The sequence below is a fragment of the Eulemur rufifrons genome, chromosome 18, assembly GCF_041146395.1.
Source record: "Eulemur rufifrons isolate Redbay chromosome 18, OSU_ERuf_1, whole genome shotgun sequence".
NCBI classification, from domain to species: Eukaryota; Metazoa; Chordata; class Mammalia; order Primates; family Lemuridae; genus Eulemur; species Eulemur rufifrons.
The window spans coordinates 55,236,445-55,256,752 of record NC_091000.1 but is presented as its reverse complement, the minus strand read 5'-3'; the positions used below and the strand labels follow the sequence as shown (position 1 = coordinate 55,256,752).

The following is a 20,308-nucleotide window of genomic DNA, read 5'->3' as shown; positions in this document are numbered from 1 at the left end:
CCTGAGCAAGAGCAAGACCCTGTCTCTACTAAAAATAGAAAGAAATTAGCCGGGCAACTAAAAATAGAAAAAATTAGCAGGGCGTGATGTTGTATGCCTGTAGTCCCAACTACTCGGGAGGCTGAGGCAGGAGGATTGCTTGAGCCCAGGAGTTTGAAGTTGCTATGAGCTAAGCTGATGCCACGGCACTCTAGCCCAGGCAACAGAGCAAGACTCTATCTCAAAAAAATAAAAAATAAAAAGCCAACAAATAAATTAAAATGGAATTCTAATAAATATTCAGTTAGTCTCCAAAAAAGGCAAGTTTTGAAAGGAACAAGAGAGAAACAAAAACACAAATGCAAGAAATAGAAAATAATGGATAAACGGAAGCCCTCACTCTAACCATACCAATAATTACATTAACTATAAATGGATTAAGCATTCCAATTAAAAGATAGAAAGTGGATAAAAAAGAATCAACTACATGCTATTTATATGAGATTTACTTTAAATATAAACACAGATAAACTAAAAAGATATACCCTGCAAATAGTAAGCACAAGTCTTGTTCTAGTAAGAATATAGTGGCTATATTAATACCAGATGGTAGATTTCAAGACAAAGAGTATTTTCAAAGTTTTTTAAAAAGGACATTTAGTAATATTAAAAGAGAAATTCATTATGGAGCCACAGAACAACTGTAAGGTGTATGCTCTAAAGAGGACCTCAAAATACATCAAACAAAAATTGATATAATTAAGGGGGGAAGACAAATTCACCAAATGAAAGTTGGCAATTTTAACCCTCAACTCTCAATAGTTTAACAGACTAACTATACCTGACCATTCCCTAAAAAAGAACAAAAATCTAATAAATACTATCAGTTATCTTATTAATTGACTTCTATAGAACACTATGCCCAACAAGTGCAGAATATACATTCTTCAAGAATTACCAAGCAGACCATAGGGTAAGCTGTAAGTCAAGTCTCAGTACATTTCAAAACATTAATATCATGATGTCAGTATTTCTCTAATCACAATGAAACTAAAGTAGAAATCAGTAACCGCCCTCCCCCCAAATATATGAAGATTAAAAACATTTCTAAATAATCCATGGGTCAAATATAAAATCAAAAGGGAAATTAGAAAACAAAATAAAACCACAGCTATAAATCTTTTAGAAGCAAAATAGGAGAGTATCTTTGTAGCCTGGGGATAGGCAACAGTTTCTTATGACACAAAGAATGGTAAAAATAATAATAAAAAAGATAAATCCAGACTTCACAAAATTTAGAACATCTACTGGTAAAGACATTATTAAGAAAATGAATAACAAACCAAATTTGTTTGTTAAGACACATATCTGACAAACTACTTGGGTCTAGAATTTATAAAGACCTCCTAAAACTCAATAATAAGAAAATTCAGTTTTTAAACAGGCAAAAAATTTGAACATACACCTTACAAAAGAAGATACACAAATGGCCAATAAGCACATAAAAAAGAACACAATATTATTATAATAGTTATCAGGAAAATGCAAACTAAAATTACAATGAGATACTATCATAAACAAACCATAATGACTAATATTAAAAAGATGATAATTATTGGTAAGTACACAGAGCAACTAAAATGCCCTCATATTATTTGTTGGTGGGAGTGTAAAATGGCAAAAACGTTGGAAAATAGTTTAGCAGTTTCTTAAAAAGTTAAAACACTTAGGATATAACCTAGCACCTTCTCTTCCAGGTATTTACTCCCCAGAGAAATAAACATGTTTACAAAAAGACTTGTACAAGAATGTTCATAGCAGCTTTACTCACAGTAGCCAAGGACAAAATAATATGTACTGAATAACTGTATTCATATGAAGTTGGAGAACAAGCAAAACCAATATACAGTGGAAAAAATGAGAACAGTGATTGCCTCTGGGGTAGGAGGTGATGGGAATTGAGGAGTGAAATTTCTGGGAATGTCCAATCTCCATAGGGGTTTGGATTACACAGGTGTAAGCATTTGTCAAATTCATTAAATGGTACACCTAAGAATTTTATCTTTCATATATGTAAATTTTTGCTAAATTAAAAAATAATAAATATTTAATTCTAATTCATTCTACGTATGCTGAAGTTTTGGGGATAAAGTGTATTGACGTCTTCAACTTACTCTAAAATGCACTAAAAAAAGATAGGTGTTTTTTGATAAAGCAAATATAATGTTAGAATCCAAGTGCTACTATGTGTTATCCACTGCACAATTCTTTTAACATTTCATATGTTTGAAACTTGTCACAATCAATTTGGGGGGAGAGGGAGCAAACAAAAGATGCATCCGGTTATTTCTGTAGGGAAGTCTCTTTCTTCTCCAACCTCTAGCCTAGAAGCCTAAAAACATCAGCTGTATAATCTGCTATCTCATGCCAGCTCCTTAAGCCTCATACTTGGCCACACTGTTTCTTTGTATTATTGCCCTTGAACCAATTCTATAATTTGATTCCTGTTCCCTAAAATTTGCACTTAGTAGATCATAGGCAGATCCCACTAATTTAGGAGAAAAAAAATCCATGAATTCTGCTAACTTCATGCTTACAGACACCTCAAGTTGAACACACCAATTATCAAATATTTGACAACTCACTCCACAATACCTTTGTAATACATTTATGTAGGTTTTCTCTCACAAGAAGTGGATACTATTGTTGTATATGAGGAAACAGAGGCAGAAATATACGGCTTAATACCATAATGCTCTTATGTGGTAGACATCCTACAGACACCAGCTCAATACATTTATTCCTATTCCTATTTTACAGATAAACTGAGGAGGTACAAAGAGGTTAATTTGCTCAAGGTCAAGCTAGTCAGTAGCAGGACTATATATGACAATAGCAAGCAAGTAAATTTCTCTAATCACAGTCTTATTATATGCTGCATACCTGCTCTGTATCAATGAGCTTTTTAATTATTAAAAAAAACACACTTGGATTGGTACCACAGTAGAGGCAAAATGGCAGTACGTTTGGTGACTATAATCCTCATGTCTTTTAAAATCTAAGATAAGGTGAAAGGTAAAACACTCTTACAAAATGGGTTATTCTAAATATAGAGTTCTACTATCCTAAATTTAGTGATTCAAAATACACCAATTCCTGCTAAGTAGCAATAGTATATGAAATTATTATAATCAATTTACATTCCATCAAAAATAAATCTACATTTGACCTTTCCCGAACGCCCATTAAAATACCCACAAAAGAATGAATCTTTAATCTTGTACCAAAAATTCCCCACTAACTATAACTCAACAAAGAAACACTAGTTGTCTGAACATACTTGACATATAAAACAAAAAAGCAGCATTAGACTCAAAGTAACTACAAAGTGTGTATCCAAACCAAACCTATTCTATATAGATAAACACAAAGTAGGCAGAAAATTTGGGACAGCCATCCCATTAGTACCACTTTACTCAGAAATGTGGAGACTAACTCCAGGGTAGAACAGAGCCAGGGATTGAAGAGTCTGGGTGAGGAATCCTGGGATACGAAATTGGCAGTTGGCAGTTGCCAGGATGAGAGGGGGCTCAAAGAAGGGAGAAGGTGATAAAGACATGGGGTCGGGTAAGCTTTTCATAAAGGTCCTCAGTATACCGGACAGAAAGAGCAAAAGTAAAGTAATACATCAGTAAAACCAAAAAACTGTTCAATACAGCAAAGTCACACTAAACACATATCTACAAGAAAGCTAAAATTAAGCTACAGATATCAACCTGGGCTTCAGCTTAAGAGCTTAGAAATTTTATCTTTAAAAAACTGAAATTGAAAGAAATTAACAAAATCTATACAATCTGTCACTAGCAAACATCAAGCCAAGCTAACGCTTTCCGCATACAGAGATTAAAAAAAACTTTACAAACGTGAGGCCACAAATTTTACCATGAAATATAGAAGCCTGTTTAAAAAATTAACTCATGCTATATTAATCAAATACTAAATTCATTGTTTACACAAGGTAACCTGTTTATTAAATGTAATTAACAAAGTCTACATAATGAGTTTTAATGACAAAAAAATTGGTATGCTACAAAATTTTATAGAGTGTATATGTGGTCAACAGCATTAAACACTGATGATTTCTTTCAAGACAGTAGTATGCACCAATATATTCCCCTCCCTTCACAACACTCCAGCAAAGCAACAAGCAGAACCTAAGGGAAAGACGGAGTCTCCAGACAAGTGAGCCAAGTCTCCTAGCATAATCCCAAATATCACTACAAGGCAGGCCATATGACAGAATATACAAACTGCCAAAGAAGTCACGATTCTGGCGAGCCAGAGGCACAACTACAGAACTGCTAAGTATAAAAAGGAGAGACAAAAAGTGAGAAAGGCTGGGCACGGTGGCTCACGCCTGTAATTCCAACACTTTGGGATTTACAGGAGTAATCCTAGAGATCAGGAGTTTGAGACCAGCCTGGGCAACACAGCGAGACCCACCTCTACAAAAAATAAAAAATAGCCAGGTGAGGTGTAGTGATGCACACCTGTAGTCCTAGTTAGTCAGGAGGCTGATCTGGGAAGATCACTTGAGCCCAGGTTACAGTAAGCTATGACTGTGCCACTGTACTCCAGCCTGGGTGACAGACCCAAGACCCTGTCTCTAAAAAAGAAAGAAAGGGAAGAAAGGAAGAAAGGGAAGAAGGAAGGAAAGGAAAGAAAGGAAGAAAGAAAAGCCTCCCATTCTAAGCTTGCAAAACAAAATACCAATAGACATGAAGAAAACTAATCCTAAGACATCCAACAACTTCACTCAAAACATGACAAGTCAATAGAAACAGAAGACCATGTTTAAAAACCTAAAATTACGCTCCTAAAACACTCCTGAGAAAGTCACAGGTGAAAATTTAATTATAAAAATGACAAATGAAAGCATACATCTATCATACTGGCAAAAATTCAAAAAAAAATCATCAAATACTGAGTAAAGATAAAGTAGACCTACCTACTATCATGTGGTGGAGTGTTAAATTGCAAAACTACCTTGAAGAGCAATATGCAACATTTAATACATTTATTTGAAGATGCAGATCATCTCCTATAATCCAACAATTACAGTCCTGGAAACACCCTAGAGGAAATACTGCACATTTGCAGAGGGAGAGAAAGCAACCTAAATGTATCCCGATGGTAGAATGGATTGTGGTAAATCTTTAAACTGGATAAATATATAAGCAATGAAATTAAATAACCTACAGTTACCTTTCATAACACAAATCACCAAAAACAGGAGAAAAGGGTAAGTGAGAAGAATACATACGGTATTGATTCTACTTATAAACTTGTTTATGTAAGTTTTATAAACAGGCAAAACTATACACTAATACTGAGAGTCAAATAATTTCAATTGCAATTCCTTTATTTGAAGAATTATGGGTAGTTTTCCTTGTGATACCCACGATATTTAAGGTATTATGTTAGGTTTTCAGCACACACTTTGAAGGGACTGTTTCAATGACAGATTAATTTTGCTCTGTGTCTCCTCAAACCCCACCCTTACCCAGTGCTCTCTCCTCACCACCACCATATCAAAGCTTTTAATAAACCTCAAGAGTATTAAGTACACAGCCTTACCTCCTCCTCTGGAGGTTTAGAAGCAACAAAGCGTGTTCTTTCTCGTCTCATCTTGCCACCTCCACCACCTACTCCAGAAGATAAACCATTGGCTGCAGGCAAACTGAAATTTGGGTATGAAAAGCCACTAGCAAATAAAAAAAAATTTAAAGAAGTGATTTATTATTCTGGTCCATAACTTGTTAACTAAATACTTAAAAAACAGAACTGCTAACAAGAAAATAAATGTACAACTGAATATGATTTAAAACACTAACAAATTTTTTTCGTATCAAATTTTTCTTTAATCTTAATCTTCAAAAAAGTATATGTAGATCATATATGGACCTAACAAATTAAATATAAAGAAGTTTCGTGGTATATAAAATATTACCTTTCTTGCTGTTCTCTATTTTGTCCAGGGGTCATATTTTTTTCATATCCCATCTGGAAAAAAACACACACACACTTATATTTTGAATCAAGAATTTGATTATTTCTTTAGTCAATGAATCCTGAAATTTAAAATTATACCCAACCTTCTGAATGGTAACCAAGAGTCACAATGTGATTACACATACAAAATGTTACCAAGCACAACTGTCCTTTTAACAAAATGATAATATATAGACAATACACTTACTAACCACAAATTTTTTTTTTTTAAATAGGGTGGAGGAAGGAAGGGAAGAGGAATAAAATTACTTTTACTTCTCCCTTTTTTGGCCTATTAATTGTGCAAGCAAATTTACAAGGATACTCATTTTGAAATGATTCTCTGCCACTTAAAAGCGCATCTACTGACAAGAATCAAAGCTCCCTGGAGAAATGGCTGATTACAGAGCTGTGGCAGGAAATTTACAAGATGAGCCTGAATTATTTTATAACATCAAAAAGCAATGGAGTGCTCAAAAAATGAGAAGACATATTAAAAAGACACAGGAGCCAGTTCAAAGGCAAAACGTAGAATAATCAGAGAGCATCAAAATAAATAATGCTAGTAAAGGATTGTATCTATTAGGTGTAAACATTCAAGTTGACATAAAAAATTAAATACACAAGGAAAGGAAAATTCTTCCTTACAGTAGAGGAAGCCAACTAAGAAATGTAGAAGAAACAGGAGAATTCGAAAACTGCCATGTAGCAATCTATGGATTCAGGCAAAAATCAATAATGCTAATACCAGTGGGTGAAAAGGTTTATGGTTTCAAAGTTATCTCCCTCAAGATACTTATTAATTACAAAAGGTAAAATAGTAACTTTACAGTGGAGAATCCCCACAGACACCACCTTAACTAATGACCACAGTGCCAGCAATGGGACAAACTGATAACATGTGCCTTCTGAACACTGAGAACAGCTCAGCATCCATTCAACGGTTATTACCACCAAAAGTGCATAACTGGAATCTAATCACAAGCAGACATCACACAACCCCAAATTGCAGGACATCCTACACAATAACTGGCTTGTATTCTTCAAAGTTATCAATGTAGTGAAAAACAAAACAGAAAGAACTGTTCTAGACTAAAGGAGACGTCGAGATGACTCAATGCAAGACATATCTTGGAATTTTTTCTGTTGGGACAACTGACAACATGTATATAAAATCTGTAGATTACAGTGTTGTGTCAATGTTAAGTTTCTGGTTTTGATCATTGTTACGCATTACATAAGGGAATTCCTTATTTGTGAGAAACAGAAAAAGATAAAGCAAATGTGAAGATCTTGAAACATTTCTTGCAAATCTATAAGTCCAAAATTATGTTTAAAATATTTAGGGCTGGGCATGGTGGCTCATGCCTATAACTCTAGTACTTTGGGAGGCCGAGGCAGGAGGACTGCTTGAGGTCAAGAGTTCAAGACCAGTGTAAAAAGAGTAAGAACCAGTCTCTACAAAAAAAGAATAGAAAAATTCTGCTGGGCATGGTGACTTGTGCCTATAGTCTCAGCTACTCAGAAGGCTGAGACAGAGGATCACTTTTGAGGTCAGGAGTTTGAGGTTGCAGTGAGCTATGATGACACCCTGGCACTCTAGCCAGGACGACAAAGTGAGACTGTCTCAAAAAATAAAAAATAAACAAAATATTTAAATAACATTTAATGCTAATTAAAAAGTAAGAAGAGGCCAGGCACAGTGGCTCATGCCTGTAATCTCACCACTTTGGGAGGCCAAGGTGGGAGGAACACTTGAGGCCAAGAGTTCAAGACCAGTGAGATCTCAACATAGTGAGATCCTGTCTCTACAATAAACTTTTTAAAATTAAAAATAGAAAGCATGGAGAGAGACAAAGCAAATATGACAAAATGTTAATAACTGGTGAGTGAAGATAATGGAATATGGGGTCATCACTGTACTATTCTTTCAACATTGTTTTAATTTTTTTAAGAAACTGGGCTGTTAGAAATGAAATTAAATATAAGCAAAGGCAAAAACAGTAAGATACTATATAAACACAATAAACACTTTAAATAACACAAGAAAAGAGATAAACCTAGATTATGGGACACTGTATGAGATAACTGGCCTGGGCTCTTCACAGGCCTACATGTCCAGCAACTCCACTCCTAGATACAGACTCAAGAGAAAAGAAAACATATGTCCACAAAAAATTACTGGTAAACAAATGTTCATAGCAGTATTATTTATTATAGACAAAAGCAAGAACAACCCAAATGTCTCTCAACTGATGAACAGATAGACAAAATCTGATCTATACATACAATGAAACATTATTCAGCCACAGTAAGGAAAGGAATGAAGTACTGATACATGCTACAACATGGATGAACCTTGAAAACACTGTGCTAAGTGACTAATAATGGGTACGAGATTTGGGGTGAGTGGGAGAGATGGTGATAAAAATGTTCTAAAACTCGCTATTGTGATAGCTAAACAGCTAAACAACTGTGGATATGCTAAAACCACAGAATTGAAAATTTTAATTAGGAGAATTCTATGGCATGTGAATTATCTCAAAAATAAAAACCAATGTAGGCCGGGCGCGGTGGCTCACGCCTGTAATCCTAGCTCTCTGGGAGGCCGAGGCGGGTGGATCGCTTGAGGTCAGGAGTTCGAGACCAGCCTGAGCAAGAGCGAGACCCCGTCTCTACTAAAAATAGAAAGAAATTATATGGACAACTAAAAATCTATATAGAAAAAATTAGCCAGGCATAGTGGCGCATGCCTGTAGTCCCAGCTACTCGGGAGGCTGAGGCAGTAGGATCGCTTAAGCCGAGGAGTCTGAGGTTGCTGTGAGCTAAGCTGACGCCACGGCACTCACTCTAGCCTGGGCAACAAAGTGAGACTCTGTCTCAACAAAAAAAAAAAAAAAAAAAAAAAAAAAAAAAAAAAAAAAAAAAAAAAAACCAATGTGGCCAAGGTGAGGGTTTGGTGTCTGGAAAAATAAAAGCAAAAGCAATATCTGAATGTTGCTTGAACCCTGGTTAAAACAGCAGCAATAAAAAACGTGGACTAGATTTTAGATAATGTTAAGGAATTAATATTCATTTTCTTAGCTGGAATAATATAGGAGAAAGTACTTAGGGAATGCATGCCAAAGTACTTAGGGGTTAAAAGATATGTCTGAAACTTACGTTCAGATAGTTCAACAACACAAATGAGAAATGCAGGTAAAACAAATCTGGCAAAATTATTTAATCTAGACAATGAGTATATGCTAGTATTTACTAGTAAACACAAACTTAGGATTTGATCAAGGTGACAAATATTTTAAAGGCATAACAATTCACAATCATCACTAATTCACAAACTATGCATTACATAGATAGTTGCTACAATACATTGGTAGAGTACTTATATTTTATATTATTTATTCTTAATCATTCTAATCAATATTTAAAGACTGGTGAAAATATACATATACTCACACTGTACTTTTTATCTATTCTTTGATTAGTCTTCTTTAATTCACCAGATGGGGTCAAAGATGGTTTAAAATAAATATTTCGATTTGCTGCTATGGAAACTGGCTTTGGGGTCATGAGTCTCTGAACAGGCGGATACTGAAAATCCACCTGATAGATAAACAGAAATCAAAGACATTTATTTTCATATAAATCAAGAGGAAAAACTGGTAATAGAACCAAGGGTATGTATCTATTTATACACATGAACACATAAAAATACACATACACATATGTATAATTCTAAAATGGTTCCACAGACTATATTTTATTTCAGACTTAATGACTTTTCACATACATGCATATACATGTATACACACAAAATGGAACTATATTTAAAACAGCTCCATAAATCTAAGTTTTACAGGGTGAATTTTAAACACATGAAGTAAAATTGAGTTTTGTCACATTTTCCCCAAATTACAGTCTATATTTTTGTAGCTGCAAATAGGATATTTTTAAACTAGCTATAGACATATTTTAACTCCTTAAGAATGTGAGCAAATCCATCTGCAAGTTGATCTCCCCCCTTGTTATTTAAAAACCAGACCAAAAATCTTACAAAGACTAATTGGTAAATCACTGTAAGAACTTCAGATTCTGAAATGAACTGGTTTTATTATCTAAGTAATAAAGGGTTTTTGTTAATAGTCCTTTACTATACTGAAACATAGCAAATACCCTGTTAGTGTAAACCACTATAATGGCAAAAGCTTCTACTCTGTCCAAAGATTGTAATACTATGAACAGAGTTCTTTTAGTAAGCAGCAGCTGTGAACAACACTGGTTTCCAGGGCAAAGCCTCTGTACAGTTACTACCTCTTCCTTAAACCCTCCTCCCAAGTGTGACCGGATAACTCAATGAGACAGTCTATTTTGTAGACTGTTCTGATTACATCTGTGAAACATGAACTACAATATTGTGTTGCATTCTGACTTATTTCCTAGCACCCATTAATAAACTTTTATGGATACGAGACTCAATGATTTACAGTAAAGTTTTTATTGATAAGAATTTATATTCTGGAATAATTTTTAAAATTTACTTTTTTTTTTTTTCTTTTTGAGGGAGTATTTTGTTGTTGCCCAGTCTAGAGTACAGTAGCATCATCATAGCTCACTGCAGCCTCGAACTCCTGGGCTCAAGCTATCCTCTCGTCTCACCCTCCCGAGTAGCTGAGACTACAGGCACACACCATGCCCAGCTAACTTTGTTTAAGTTTTGTAGAGACAGATGCTACGTTGCTCAGGCTGGTCTCAAATTCCGTCCTCAGGTTTCCCAAAGTGCTAGGATTGCAGGGGTGAGCCACCACACCCAGTCAAAATTTACTTCTTTTTAAAAAATCTGATGTAAATGGGGATTAGAGAAACGCTAACAGTTTAAACTAATCCTTTAAACTAATCCTATCAGTAACTAACAGTGGATTCCCTCTTGCCTAATTGCAAACGTCTAGGTAACTGTGAAAACTGAGAAGCAACACTCTTCTAAGACAAAATTCAATTTTAGCTTTCTTCTCCACATCAGAATTTCAGCAAAATTATAATTTAGAAATATCTCACACATAATCCCCACAATTAATTCATGGAATTACGATAATTTTGATAATTACTTTTGAGGAACTTGTATTGTAATAAATGCTTTCATAAGTAAGGATCTGGGAATCAACCAGCCACAAACTAACAAAAAACATAACTTTTTAACCCAAACTAGCAAGAATTGTATTTTCTCCCACAGTAACCACCAAAGCTAATTTTTACCAAACATAATACACTAAAAGGTATCAAGATAGTAATCTATATTATATTTTTTATTAGCTCTGTTATCATGGAACAAGATTTTGGCTGCCTGATGAGACATGTCAAATTCAAATTCTACTACACACAAAAGATCTGACATGTTGTTTAAGGAGGAAATTTATAAAGATTACTACATTCAATGAAGGCTTTAATACATTGAACTTCTAATTACTAAATATTTAACCTTTGCTACCTCCTATTTTTATTTATGAAAAGGTAGGAATAAGCCATAAAGACAGTCGAGATCTTGAAGAAGGAAATGCCAAATAACTAAGAAATACTGAATGAGCATCTACCATATATATAGCATTGTCCTAAAGCCCTCAGAAAAGGCTGTAATGTCCAAGTAAAAGAATCTTATTTTTCAAACATGTATCCTTAATGACTATTAACTAAATCTAATTTGTGTACTTGCAAACTTTAAATATAACGAAATTGCTGACACTTTAAATAACTAAATGCTATAGAAGTCTTACCTTTTCTCTTTTGGCATGAAAGTCTATGATATCTACCCCACTCCTATCAAGAGGCTGAAAAAACAAAATACCATTAGAATAAATGGAAAATTCTAAAACTTTTATTCTTTAAAAAAGTTTAAAAGTTAACTTACAGAATTCAGAGGAGAAGAAACAGATGGCATTCTTTTTGCATCCTGTTAAAGTTCAAATAATAATAAAATTAGTATTTTCCACTAATGTCAAATTTTGTTACACTCCTGTATTTAATTGTGATTTTCAAAATTTACCGCTAGAGGGCTTGACATCTTCTCTAAAGACTGCAATATTCTCCGAGCTGTTGAACTGGTCACACCGTAAGATTGTGCATTGAGTTGCTTAGCTTTCATCTGTCTTCTGACTGGTGCCTATAAAGTAAACCCTATATTATTTGTTGCAACACAAAATATGAAACACATATTTCATGCAATGAAAATATTTACAAAATAGAATGGTTGCCCAAAGTGAAACAGGATTAATGTGTTAATAGCAACTTATCTCTGGGTGGTGTCCTTTAGAGTAAATTCAAATTTTTTTCTTTATACCTTTATTGAAAATCCAATTCTCTACTTTAGAAATTACTTTTACAATCTGAAGAGTGATATTAACATAGTATGAACCTAAAGTAAGATCTGCCAGTTATGTCACATGAGGGACATGAGGTAATTGATGAAAAGTTCTAGCCATTTTCTTGGATCCATTTTTCCCTAATATTTGAATCAAAGAACATTAAATTAATGAGAACTGAATTAAGATACTGTTGTCCTGGCTATTAAATAACATTGAATTATACTAAACTCCAAAATGGCTATACAAGGAGAGTGCAGACTCTGTTGCAATTGAAATTTAACATTTTAATACTAATTTCTAAGAAGACAACAAAAGATTTTTAAATGCTCAGGCTATTTCTAAATAAATGACTTTTCAACTTTCTGAAAACTGGCATTAGGAAAAAACCTTTTACAGAATAGGCAAGTACCCTTCAATACACAAGCAATGTTTACAAAATCCAATAAAAACACTTCCTTTTCTCAAGAATGCATTACAACACTGCAATAACCAAGTGGCTACCACAAAACCAAGTGATTTGGCAATGATTAAGAAAAACATAGTATCACAACCAGAACACAACCAAATTTTTATAAACAGCTTATATATCTAAGAAATTGAACCATAACAATTACCTTAAATGTTTCTCTATCTGATACCAAATATTCATCATATTTTAGAGTAACTGCAATATTCCACTTCAGCTTTATTAAGAACTTGGTGCCCATTAAGGACTGTTATCCAGGCTAGAGGCTTTGGTTAAACATGAGGAAACACTAAAATATCCTCCAGGAATATATGACAGTCTGTCTAATCACTGGAGTCTACTGGCCTGTCAGAGCCTCAGTTCATTAATCAATAAAACGGAAATGAATTAGAAAATCTTTACTGTCTCCCAGCTCTAAAACTCTAGAACAGGAAATAAATGATCCCAAATGTCAATTATAAATATTTGGAAGCCTATGTGAGAAGGATTCTAACAGTATTCAGGACTCAACATTAAAAGTATAGGATTCAATATTAGCAATAGAGGAGGAACAGGAAGGTACTCTAATTGGACTATTCTATGAATCACAGGCTTACATTATTTTAACTTCTACTAGCATGCTGAACTACTTTTAACTCTTAAAAAAAATTTTAAGAGTAATACAGGCCGGGCATGGTGCCTCACACCTGTAATCCTAGCCCTCTGGGAGGCCGAGGCAGGAGAAACACTTAGAGCTTAGGAGTTCCAAGACCAGCCTGAGCAAGAGCAAAACCCTGTCTCTACTTAAGAAATAGAAAAATTAGCCGGGTGCAGTGACAGAAGCCTGTAGTCCCAGCTACTCAGAAGGCTGAGGCAGGAGGATTGCTTGAGCCCAGGAGTTTGAGGCTGCAGTGAGCTATGATAAGCCACTGCACTCTAGCCTGGGCAACAGAGTGAGGCCTCATCTCAAAAAAAAAAAAAAAAAGTGTAATACAATTCAGCTTAAGCTTTTGAAAAAAGCTCCTTGTGTAATTATAAAATCTGGTTAACACCTTCTCTTATAACAAAATACTATCCTTCATAAACACTCAGAAAGAAGTCTCATAATTACCATTAATTGTATGTGGAAGAATCCTTTAATCAGGAAAGCAAGTAACTACTCTAATGACAAAAATCTTCAAAATGTGCTTGACATGGATTGCCATCTTAACAAAATTTCCCTCTCCAAAAGCCTACATACATATTCTCTTCCATCTTTAAAATGTCAAAATCTGTGATGTAAAATAAAACTACCACAGCAACATACACACAAAATAGAATGTTTACGGACCTCAAGAAAATAGCAAGACAAAACACAGAATGACAGAATTTACCTTAAATTGATACTTTTTTTAAAAGTTACTAACAATTTCCAGTTGTTTGCTAATATATGTATGTAAATACAACTGATCTTGTACACTGACCTTGTTAAGCTCACGTATTAGTTCTGGCAGGTTTTTTCTTATAGTTTCTGAGGGTTTTCTGTGTAGCTAAGCATGTTGTCTATAAGTAAGAATAATTTTATTTCTTCTCTTCCAATTTGTATGCCCTGTGTTTCTTTTTCATGCCTACTACACTGGCTAGGACCTGCAGTACAATGTTGAATAGTAACAGTGATAACAGACATCCCTGCTCTCTTCCTGATCTTGGGGGAACAGTACTCAGTCTTTCACTATTAAGTATGATGCAAGATGATGATTTTTTTTTTTTTTTTTTGTAGAAGTGCTTTCTTAGGTTGAGGATGTTCTCATCTATCCCTAGGTTTGCTGAAAATTTTTATCACAAATGAATGTTGGATTTTGTCAAATGTTTGATATATCTATGGAGATGTTCCTATAATTTTTACTCTTTAGTTTGTTCACATGGTACATTAATTTTCAAATGTTGAGTCAACCTTGCATTCCCAGAATAAACCCACTTGATCATGATGTAGTTAGTTTCCCTTTTAAATATGTCAGATTCCATTTATAAATATTTCGTTGAGATTTGTATCTATAAGTCATGAGAAATACTAGTCTGTAGCTTTCTTGCAACGTTTTTGTCTGATTTTGGTATAAGGGTAATGCTGGCCTCATAAAAATGTAATGAGAAGCATTCCCTCATCTTCTACTCTATGGAAGAGCTGGTGTAGAATTAGTATTACTTTTTCATTAAATGTTTGGTAGAATTCACCAAGGAAGCTATCTGAGCCCAAAAGTTTCTCTGCTGGTAGGTATTTTAATTATGAATTCAATTTATTGAATAGATAATAATTCTTAGAAATAAATTTAACAAAATATGTGTAAGGTCTATACATTGAACACCAAAAAACACTGAAGAAATTTTAAAAAAACAAAACACCTAAATGGAGAGATATATCATGTTCATGGATCAGAAGACTGAATGGTTAAGATATTTATTTTCCCCAAATTGATCTTCAGACTCAAACGCAATCCCAACCAAAATCCCAGCAGACTGGCTGGGTGCCATAGCTCACGCCGATAATCCCAGCACTTTGGGAGGTCAGGAGTTTGAGACCAGCCCGGGCAACACAGTGAGACCCCGTCTCTACTAAAATAAAATAAAATAAAATATTAAATTAAATAAAGTTAATAAAATAAGAAAAATTAGCTGGGCATGGTGGCACATGCATTTAGCTCCTGGCTACTCGAGAGGCTGAGGTGGGAGGATCCCTTGGGCCCAGGAGTTTGGAGTTGGAGTGAGCTATGATCACACCACCACACTCTAGCCTGGGTGACATGGTAAAACCAAGGATGCAGAACTGGAACTCTCACATTAGTGGTGAGAATGCAAACTGGTACTAGCCACTCTGGAAAATGGTTTGGCAGTTATTAAGTAAGTATGTATGTATGTATTTATTTTTAGAGATAGGATTTCACATTGTCACCTAGGTTGGAGTACGTGGCATAATCATAGTTCATTGTATCCTCGAATTCCTAGGCTAAAGCAATCCTCCTGCTTTCGCCTCCCAAGTAGATGGGACTACAAGCATGCACCACCATACCCAGATAATTTTTTTATATTTTGTTATTTTGTAGAGACAGGGTCTCACTATATTACCCAGGCTGGTCTCAAACTCCTGGCCTCAAGCAATCCTCCTGCCTCAGCCTCTCAAAGCACTGGGATTACAAGCATGAGCCACCTCATCCAGCCAGTTTACTATATATGTACTACATGACATAGCTGTCCAACACCTAGGTATATACCCAAGAGAGATGAAAATGAAATGTTTACACAAAATGTTCATAGCACCTTTATTCACAATTGCCAAAAACTGGAAACAACCCAGTATCTTATTACTGATGGAATGATAAACTGTATTACAGCCATATTACTCAGCAAAAAAAAAAAAAAAAAAAAGAGCTAACTATTGATGTATACAAAAGCAAATGGATCTCAAATGCATTATGTTAAGTGGAATAAGCCAGACTCAAAAGGCTACATACTATATGAATAAATTTATATGACATTCTGAAAAAGCCAAAACTACAGGGAAAGAAAAGAGTCCAGTGGTTTCCAGAGGGTGGTGGTGGGAGGAGGGGCTGACTACACAGATGCACAAGGTAATGTTTTAGGGTGATGAAAATGTTTGTTCAATATTTTGATTGCAGAAGTGGTTGTGCTTACACGCACACACACACACAAATCTAATAAACAAAATGTTCACTTAGGTCTAAAATAACGTTCACATACTCTAATTGAAAAAATGAAATCCACAGCTCCATCTTCTTACCAAGTTTAAATTTAAAGTCTATTTTATGAGTGCCAAATAACTTATTGTCCAGTTAAAGTTAAGGAAAAAAAAAAAGTCATCGACTCTTGTCCTATTCAAGCCTACCTGATAAGGTGTATTTCGTAGTTTAGACTGTCTTACAGCAGCTGCTGCCCCACCATATGTTGTTTTTCCAGGATAAAAAGGAGAATCTCCAAGTTGACTGGTTTTAAGGATTGAAGAATTCCCAAGTGACTGCACAGAAACACAATGATAAATTATAAGCAATAAATACTCAAAACCAATGTGATTAAATCCAATCCAGTTAGTACTCACAGGGGAAAGTGTTCCAAAGGCAGACAAGTTGAATGCTGGTTTTTTTGAGCTGGTGGCAGTGTGCTGTGAGAGTGAATGAGAACGTTCAGCTTCTGGGGACCACAGAGGTGGCAATGAAGTATTCTTTGAAACAGCTATATCTGAAACAAAAATATGCAATGCATAGTAACAGTGCCAATTATAAGACACTACATTTTTATAAATAGAAAAAAATTGTAAGTCAGGAAAAATTTCACCCCATGAAACTTAATTTTACTACCAAAATTATGTGCTACCAAATGCCAAGAATACCTTTATCAGAAGCTCTTGAAGAAAAACCACTGGTAGTTGAGATGTTGTCATCATCATGCTGAGAGGTAGAATCTTTAATTTCTTTTACAAGGGAAAATCCAGAACTGCCAATTGGGAACGCCGCGGATGTGGATGGCTGACAGTGTAATACAGGGGGTTCCAACATGGAGAAATTTAGATGGCTCCGATGAAGAGAAGGCCTTGTTAACACATCTGGATAATTTGAAGTAGTACTAGTTGTTGATGGTTCTTAAAAGAAAAGCATTAATAGTATGAATATACAACTTAGAGCAATACACTATCATAATAAAATGGTTTTTACTTTAAGAAAACACACTAAAGTGTATGATTTGGTTTCAATTCAAATCACTGAGGCCTCCTGTGATAAGCACAATTTAAGATACACTTTGGCCAAAGTTTCAACTAATTTTCCTAATTTAGTCCCAAATGTAGTTCAGTAATCACATACAACTTCTATAAGTGCATGATTCTTGATTTTCCTTGACTCGATGTTATTATAAGACATGCTCATAAAAAAATTATTAAAGCAGCCATATAAGAAAGCCATAAAACAACAGGCAAAAGTCTGTCCCTCCAGGAATAACCACTGATAAACTTGTATATCCTCCCAGATATAAATACATTTTCCCTAAACACATAATCATGTTATGCATCCTGCTCTGTGATTTGTTTTTTCATTTACCAGTTTTGTTGCTACATTCAGAGCATTCCTTTTCAATACCACACTGCGCCAGGCATAGTGGCACGCACCTATAGTCCCAACTACTCAGGAGGCTGAGGCAGGAGGATGGCTTGAGCCAATCAATGAGTTCAAGGCTATAGCGCGCCATGATTGTGCCTATAAGTGGCCACTGCACTCCAGCCTGGGCAACATAGCGAGACCCTGTCTCTCAAGAAAAAAACCAAAAAAAAACTACTTTTGTATTTTATCATACCATCATATACTTTATTAGAGTTATTTATTCAATTGTTTTCCCAATACCTCATCAAACATACATGTACTTATATCTGCATATGTTTAATAGGATTCTCTGGGATGAATCCATGGTTCTCTTTAAATATGTATGAGAATCATGAGGAGAAACTATTAAACATGCCTGAGCCACCCACAAAAAATATGATTCAGTATGTCTGAAGCTGGGCCATTAAGTTAGCCTGAACAGTCTCAGGCATCCTAAGTATCAACAGGATAAAAAATTATATGTGGAATTACTTCATCTGGATCAGACCACATACTCATCTTAGCTTATGACAGATATTAAACTATGATTCAAAGTACTTCCTGATAACTTATATGCCAGATAATAATGTGTATTTCCCCATAATCTCCAACACCAGGTATTGACCTTTTCTGATTTTCATCAATCTAATATGTCAAATGGCATTGTTTTTATTTGTATTCATTTAAATAAGAGGGCTTTTGAGCATCCTTCCCTATATTTGTTGGCCATTTATATTTCTTCTTCTGTTAACTGTATATTAACATAATCTCTTATACTTAATAAGAGCTAATTTTTTTTGATCAGTAAGATCAATGTGACACGATGATAGTTGAAATACTACAACTATTTTTTCCCAGGTGGTTAAACCCATTCACTTTTTGATGTTTTTTGTAATACAGAAAATAATTTATACCTTGTTTAGAGTCTTTTGCCATTTCAAGATTATACAACTTTTTTTTTTTTTTTTTAACGATTATTGGTGCCACTGCTTTTATTTCAATAAAAGTTTAATCTTGGGCCGGGCGTGGTGGCTCACGCCTGTAATCCTAGCACTCTGGGAGGCCGAGGCGGGAGGATTGCTCAAGGTCAGGAGTTCGAGACCAGCCTGAGAAAGAACAAGACCCCCGTCTCTACTAAAAAATAGAAAGAAATTAACCAGACAACTAAAAATATATATAGAAAAAATTAGCCGGGCATGGTGGCGCACGCCTGTAGTCCCAGCTACCCGGGAGGCTGAGGCAGTAGGATTTCTTGAGCCCAGGAGTTTGAGGTTGCTGTGAGCTAGGCTCACACCATGGCACTCCAGCCCGGGCAACAGAGCCAGACTCTGTTTCAAAAAAAAAAAAAAAGTTTAATCTTGACTTGATCTGGAATCAGTTATGATGTAGGAGTGAAAGAAGGATTCAGCTTTACTGTTTTCCAAATGGGTAGCCTGTTTATAATCTAAAATAATTTTTTAAATAAACCATCCTTTCCTCTCTGGTTGAGAAGCCACTGTTACCACATACTAAATCCTAAGAGGCTTTACTCTTCCTTCCTCTAATGATGTATCTTTATATTTCTGTGCCAGTACCATATTTTAAGCACTATAGCTTTAGAACACATTTAATACCTGTTAAAGTTACTCAACCTTACTTTCTCCTTATTATTATTTTTCAGAATTTCTCTATTCATCTTCAGGGTTATTTTCAAAATCTTAAGTATTGTATGTCAAGTTCCCAAAAGAGGTTTCCAGTTAGTATGAAATAGCTGAGATCAAACTAGCTCTTCTACTGTAAACTATAAAACTGAAGAAAAAATATGAACCAACTGCTTTCAGACAGTAGGAAACAGCACATAAAAAAACTCATGAGGTGAACCCTATGATTACCCAGCTCTCTGTCTAGGAACATTTTCAGACAACAGAGACCTGGAATCAAAGCAAAACACAGGTAGAAATCAGAATGAAAAACACTGGATAGTGGGGAACTGTCCAGAGAGTAGCGGCTAGAAAATCCACATGGACATGACCAGTGAGTGGATGGGCTGTACACAGACAGAGCAAGACCACCTAAGACTTATCAAATAGCTGCAATGGAGTTAAGAAAACAAAGATGCCAGACAGTGAGCAGTGCTAAGAAAAACAACAGTGTTGAGGACTTTGAAGTTCCAGGGCTGCCACAACTTAGAGATCCCATTAACACTGGCATTCAGCTGGCATACCAAAAAGCTTCCCCTTAGGAGTAAGGACTATGTCCTAGAACAAGGCCTACTCTAGATCTCTCCTAAAAAGCCACAGAAGAGACAGATTAGTCCTACCACATGAGAAGGCTTAGGAAACACCTTGGAATTTCCACAAACACCCATTGGCCCGGCATAA

The 20,308-nt window shown here is 35.1% G+C and overlaps 1 protein-coding gene across 3 annotated transcripts in view; it reads right to left on the bottom strand.

The window, feature by feature from the left end:
- The window catches only part of NUP153 (nucleoporin 153), an 81,402-nt gene that overhangs the window by 34,232 nt on the left and 26,862 nt on the right, over window positions 1–20,308 (bottom strand). For all 3 annotated transcript variants that reach the window (XM_069493009.1, XM_069493010.1, XM_069493007.1), the window contains exons 3-11: window positions 17,207–17,455; window positions 16,916–17,055; window positions 16,706–16,834; window positions 12,065–12,181; window positions 11,930–11,971; window positions 11,796–11,849; window positions 9,487–9,633; window positions 5,990–6,042; window positions 5,617–5,743 (exon numbers count right to left, since the gene is read on the bottom strand). In XM_069493009.1, the coding sequence (XP_069349110.1) occupies window positions 5,617–5,743; window positions 5,990–6,042; window positions 9,487–9,633; window positions 11,796–11,849; window positions 11,930–11,971; window positions 12,065–12,181; window positions 16,706–16,834; window positions 16,916–17,055; window positions 17,207–17,455 (1,058 nt within the window). The remainder of the gene's footprint in view (window positions 1–5,616; window positions 5,744–5,989; window positions 6,043–9,486; window positions 9,634–11,795; window positions 11,850–11,929; window positions 11,972–12,064; window positions 12,182–16,705; window positions 16,835–16,915; window positions 17,056–17,206; window positions 17,456–20,308) is intronic.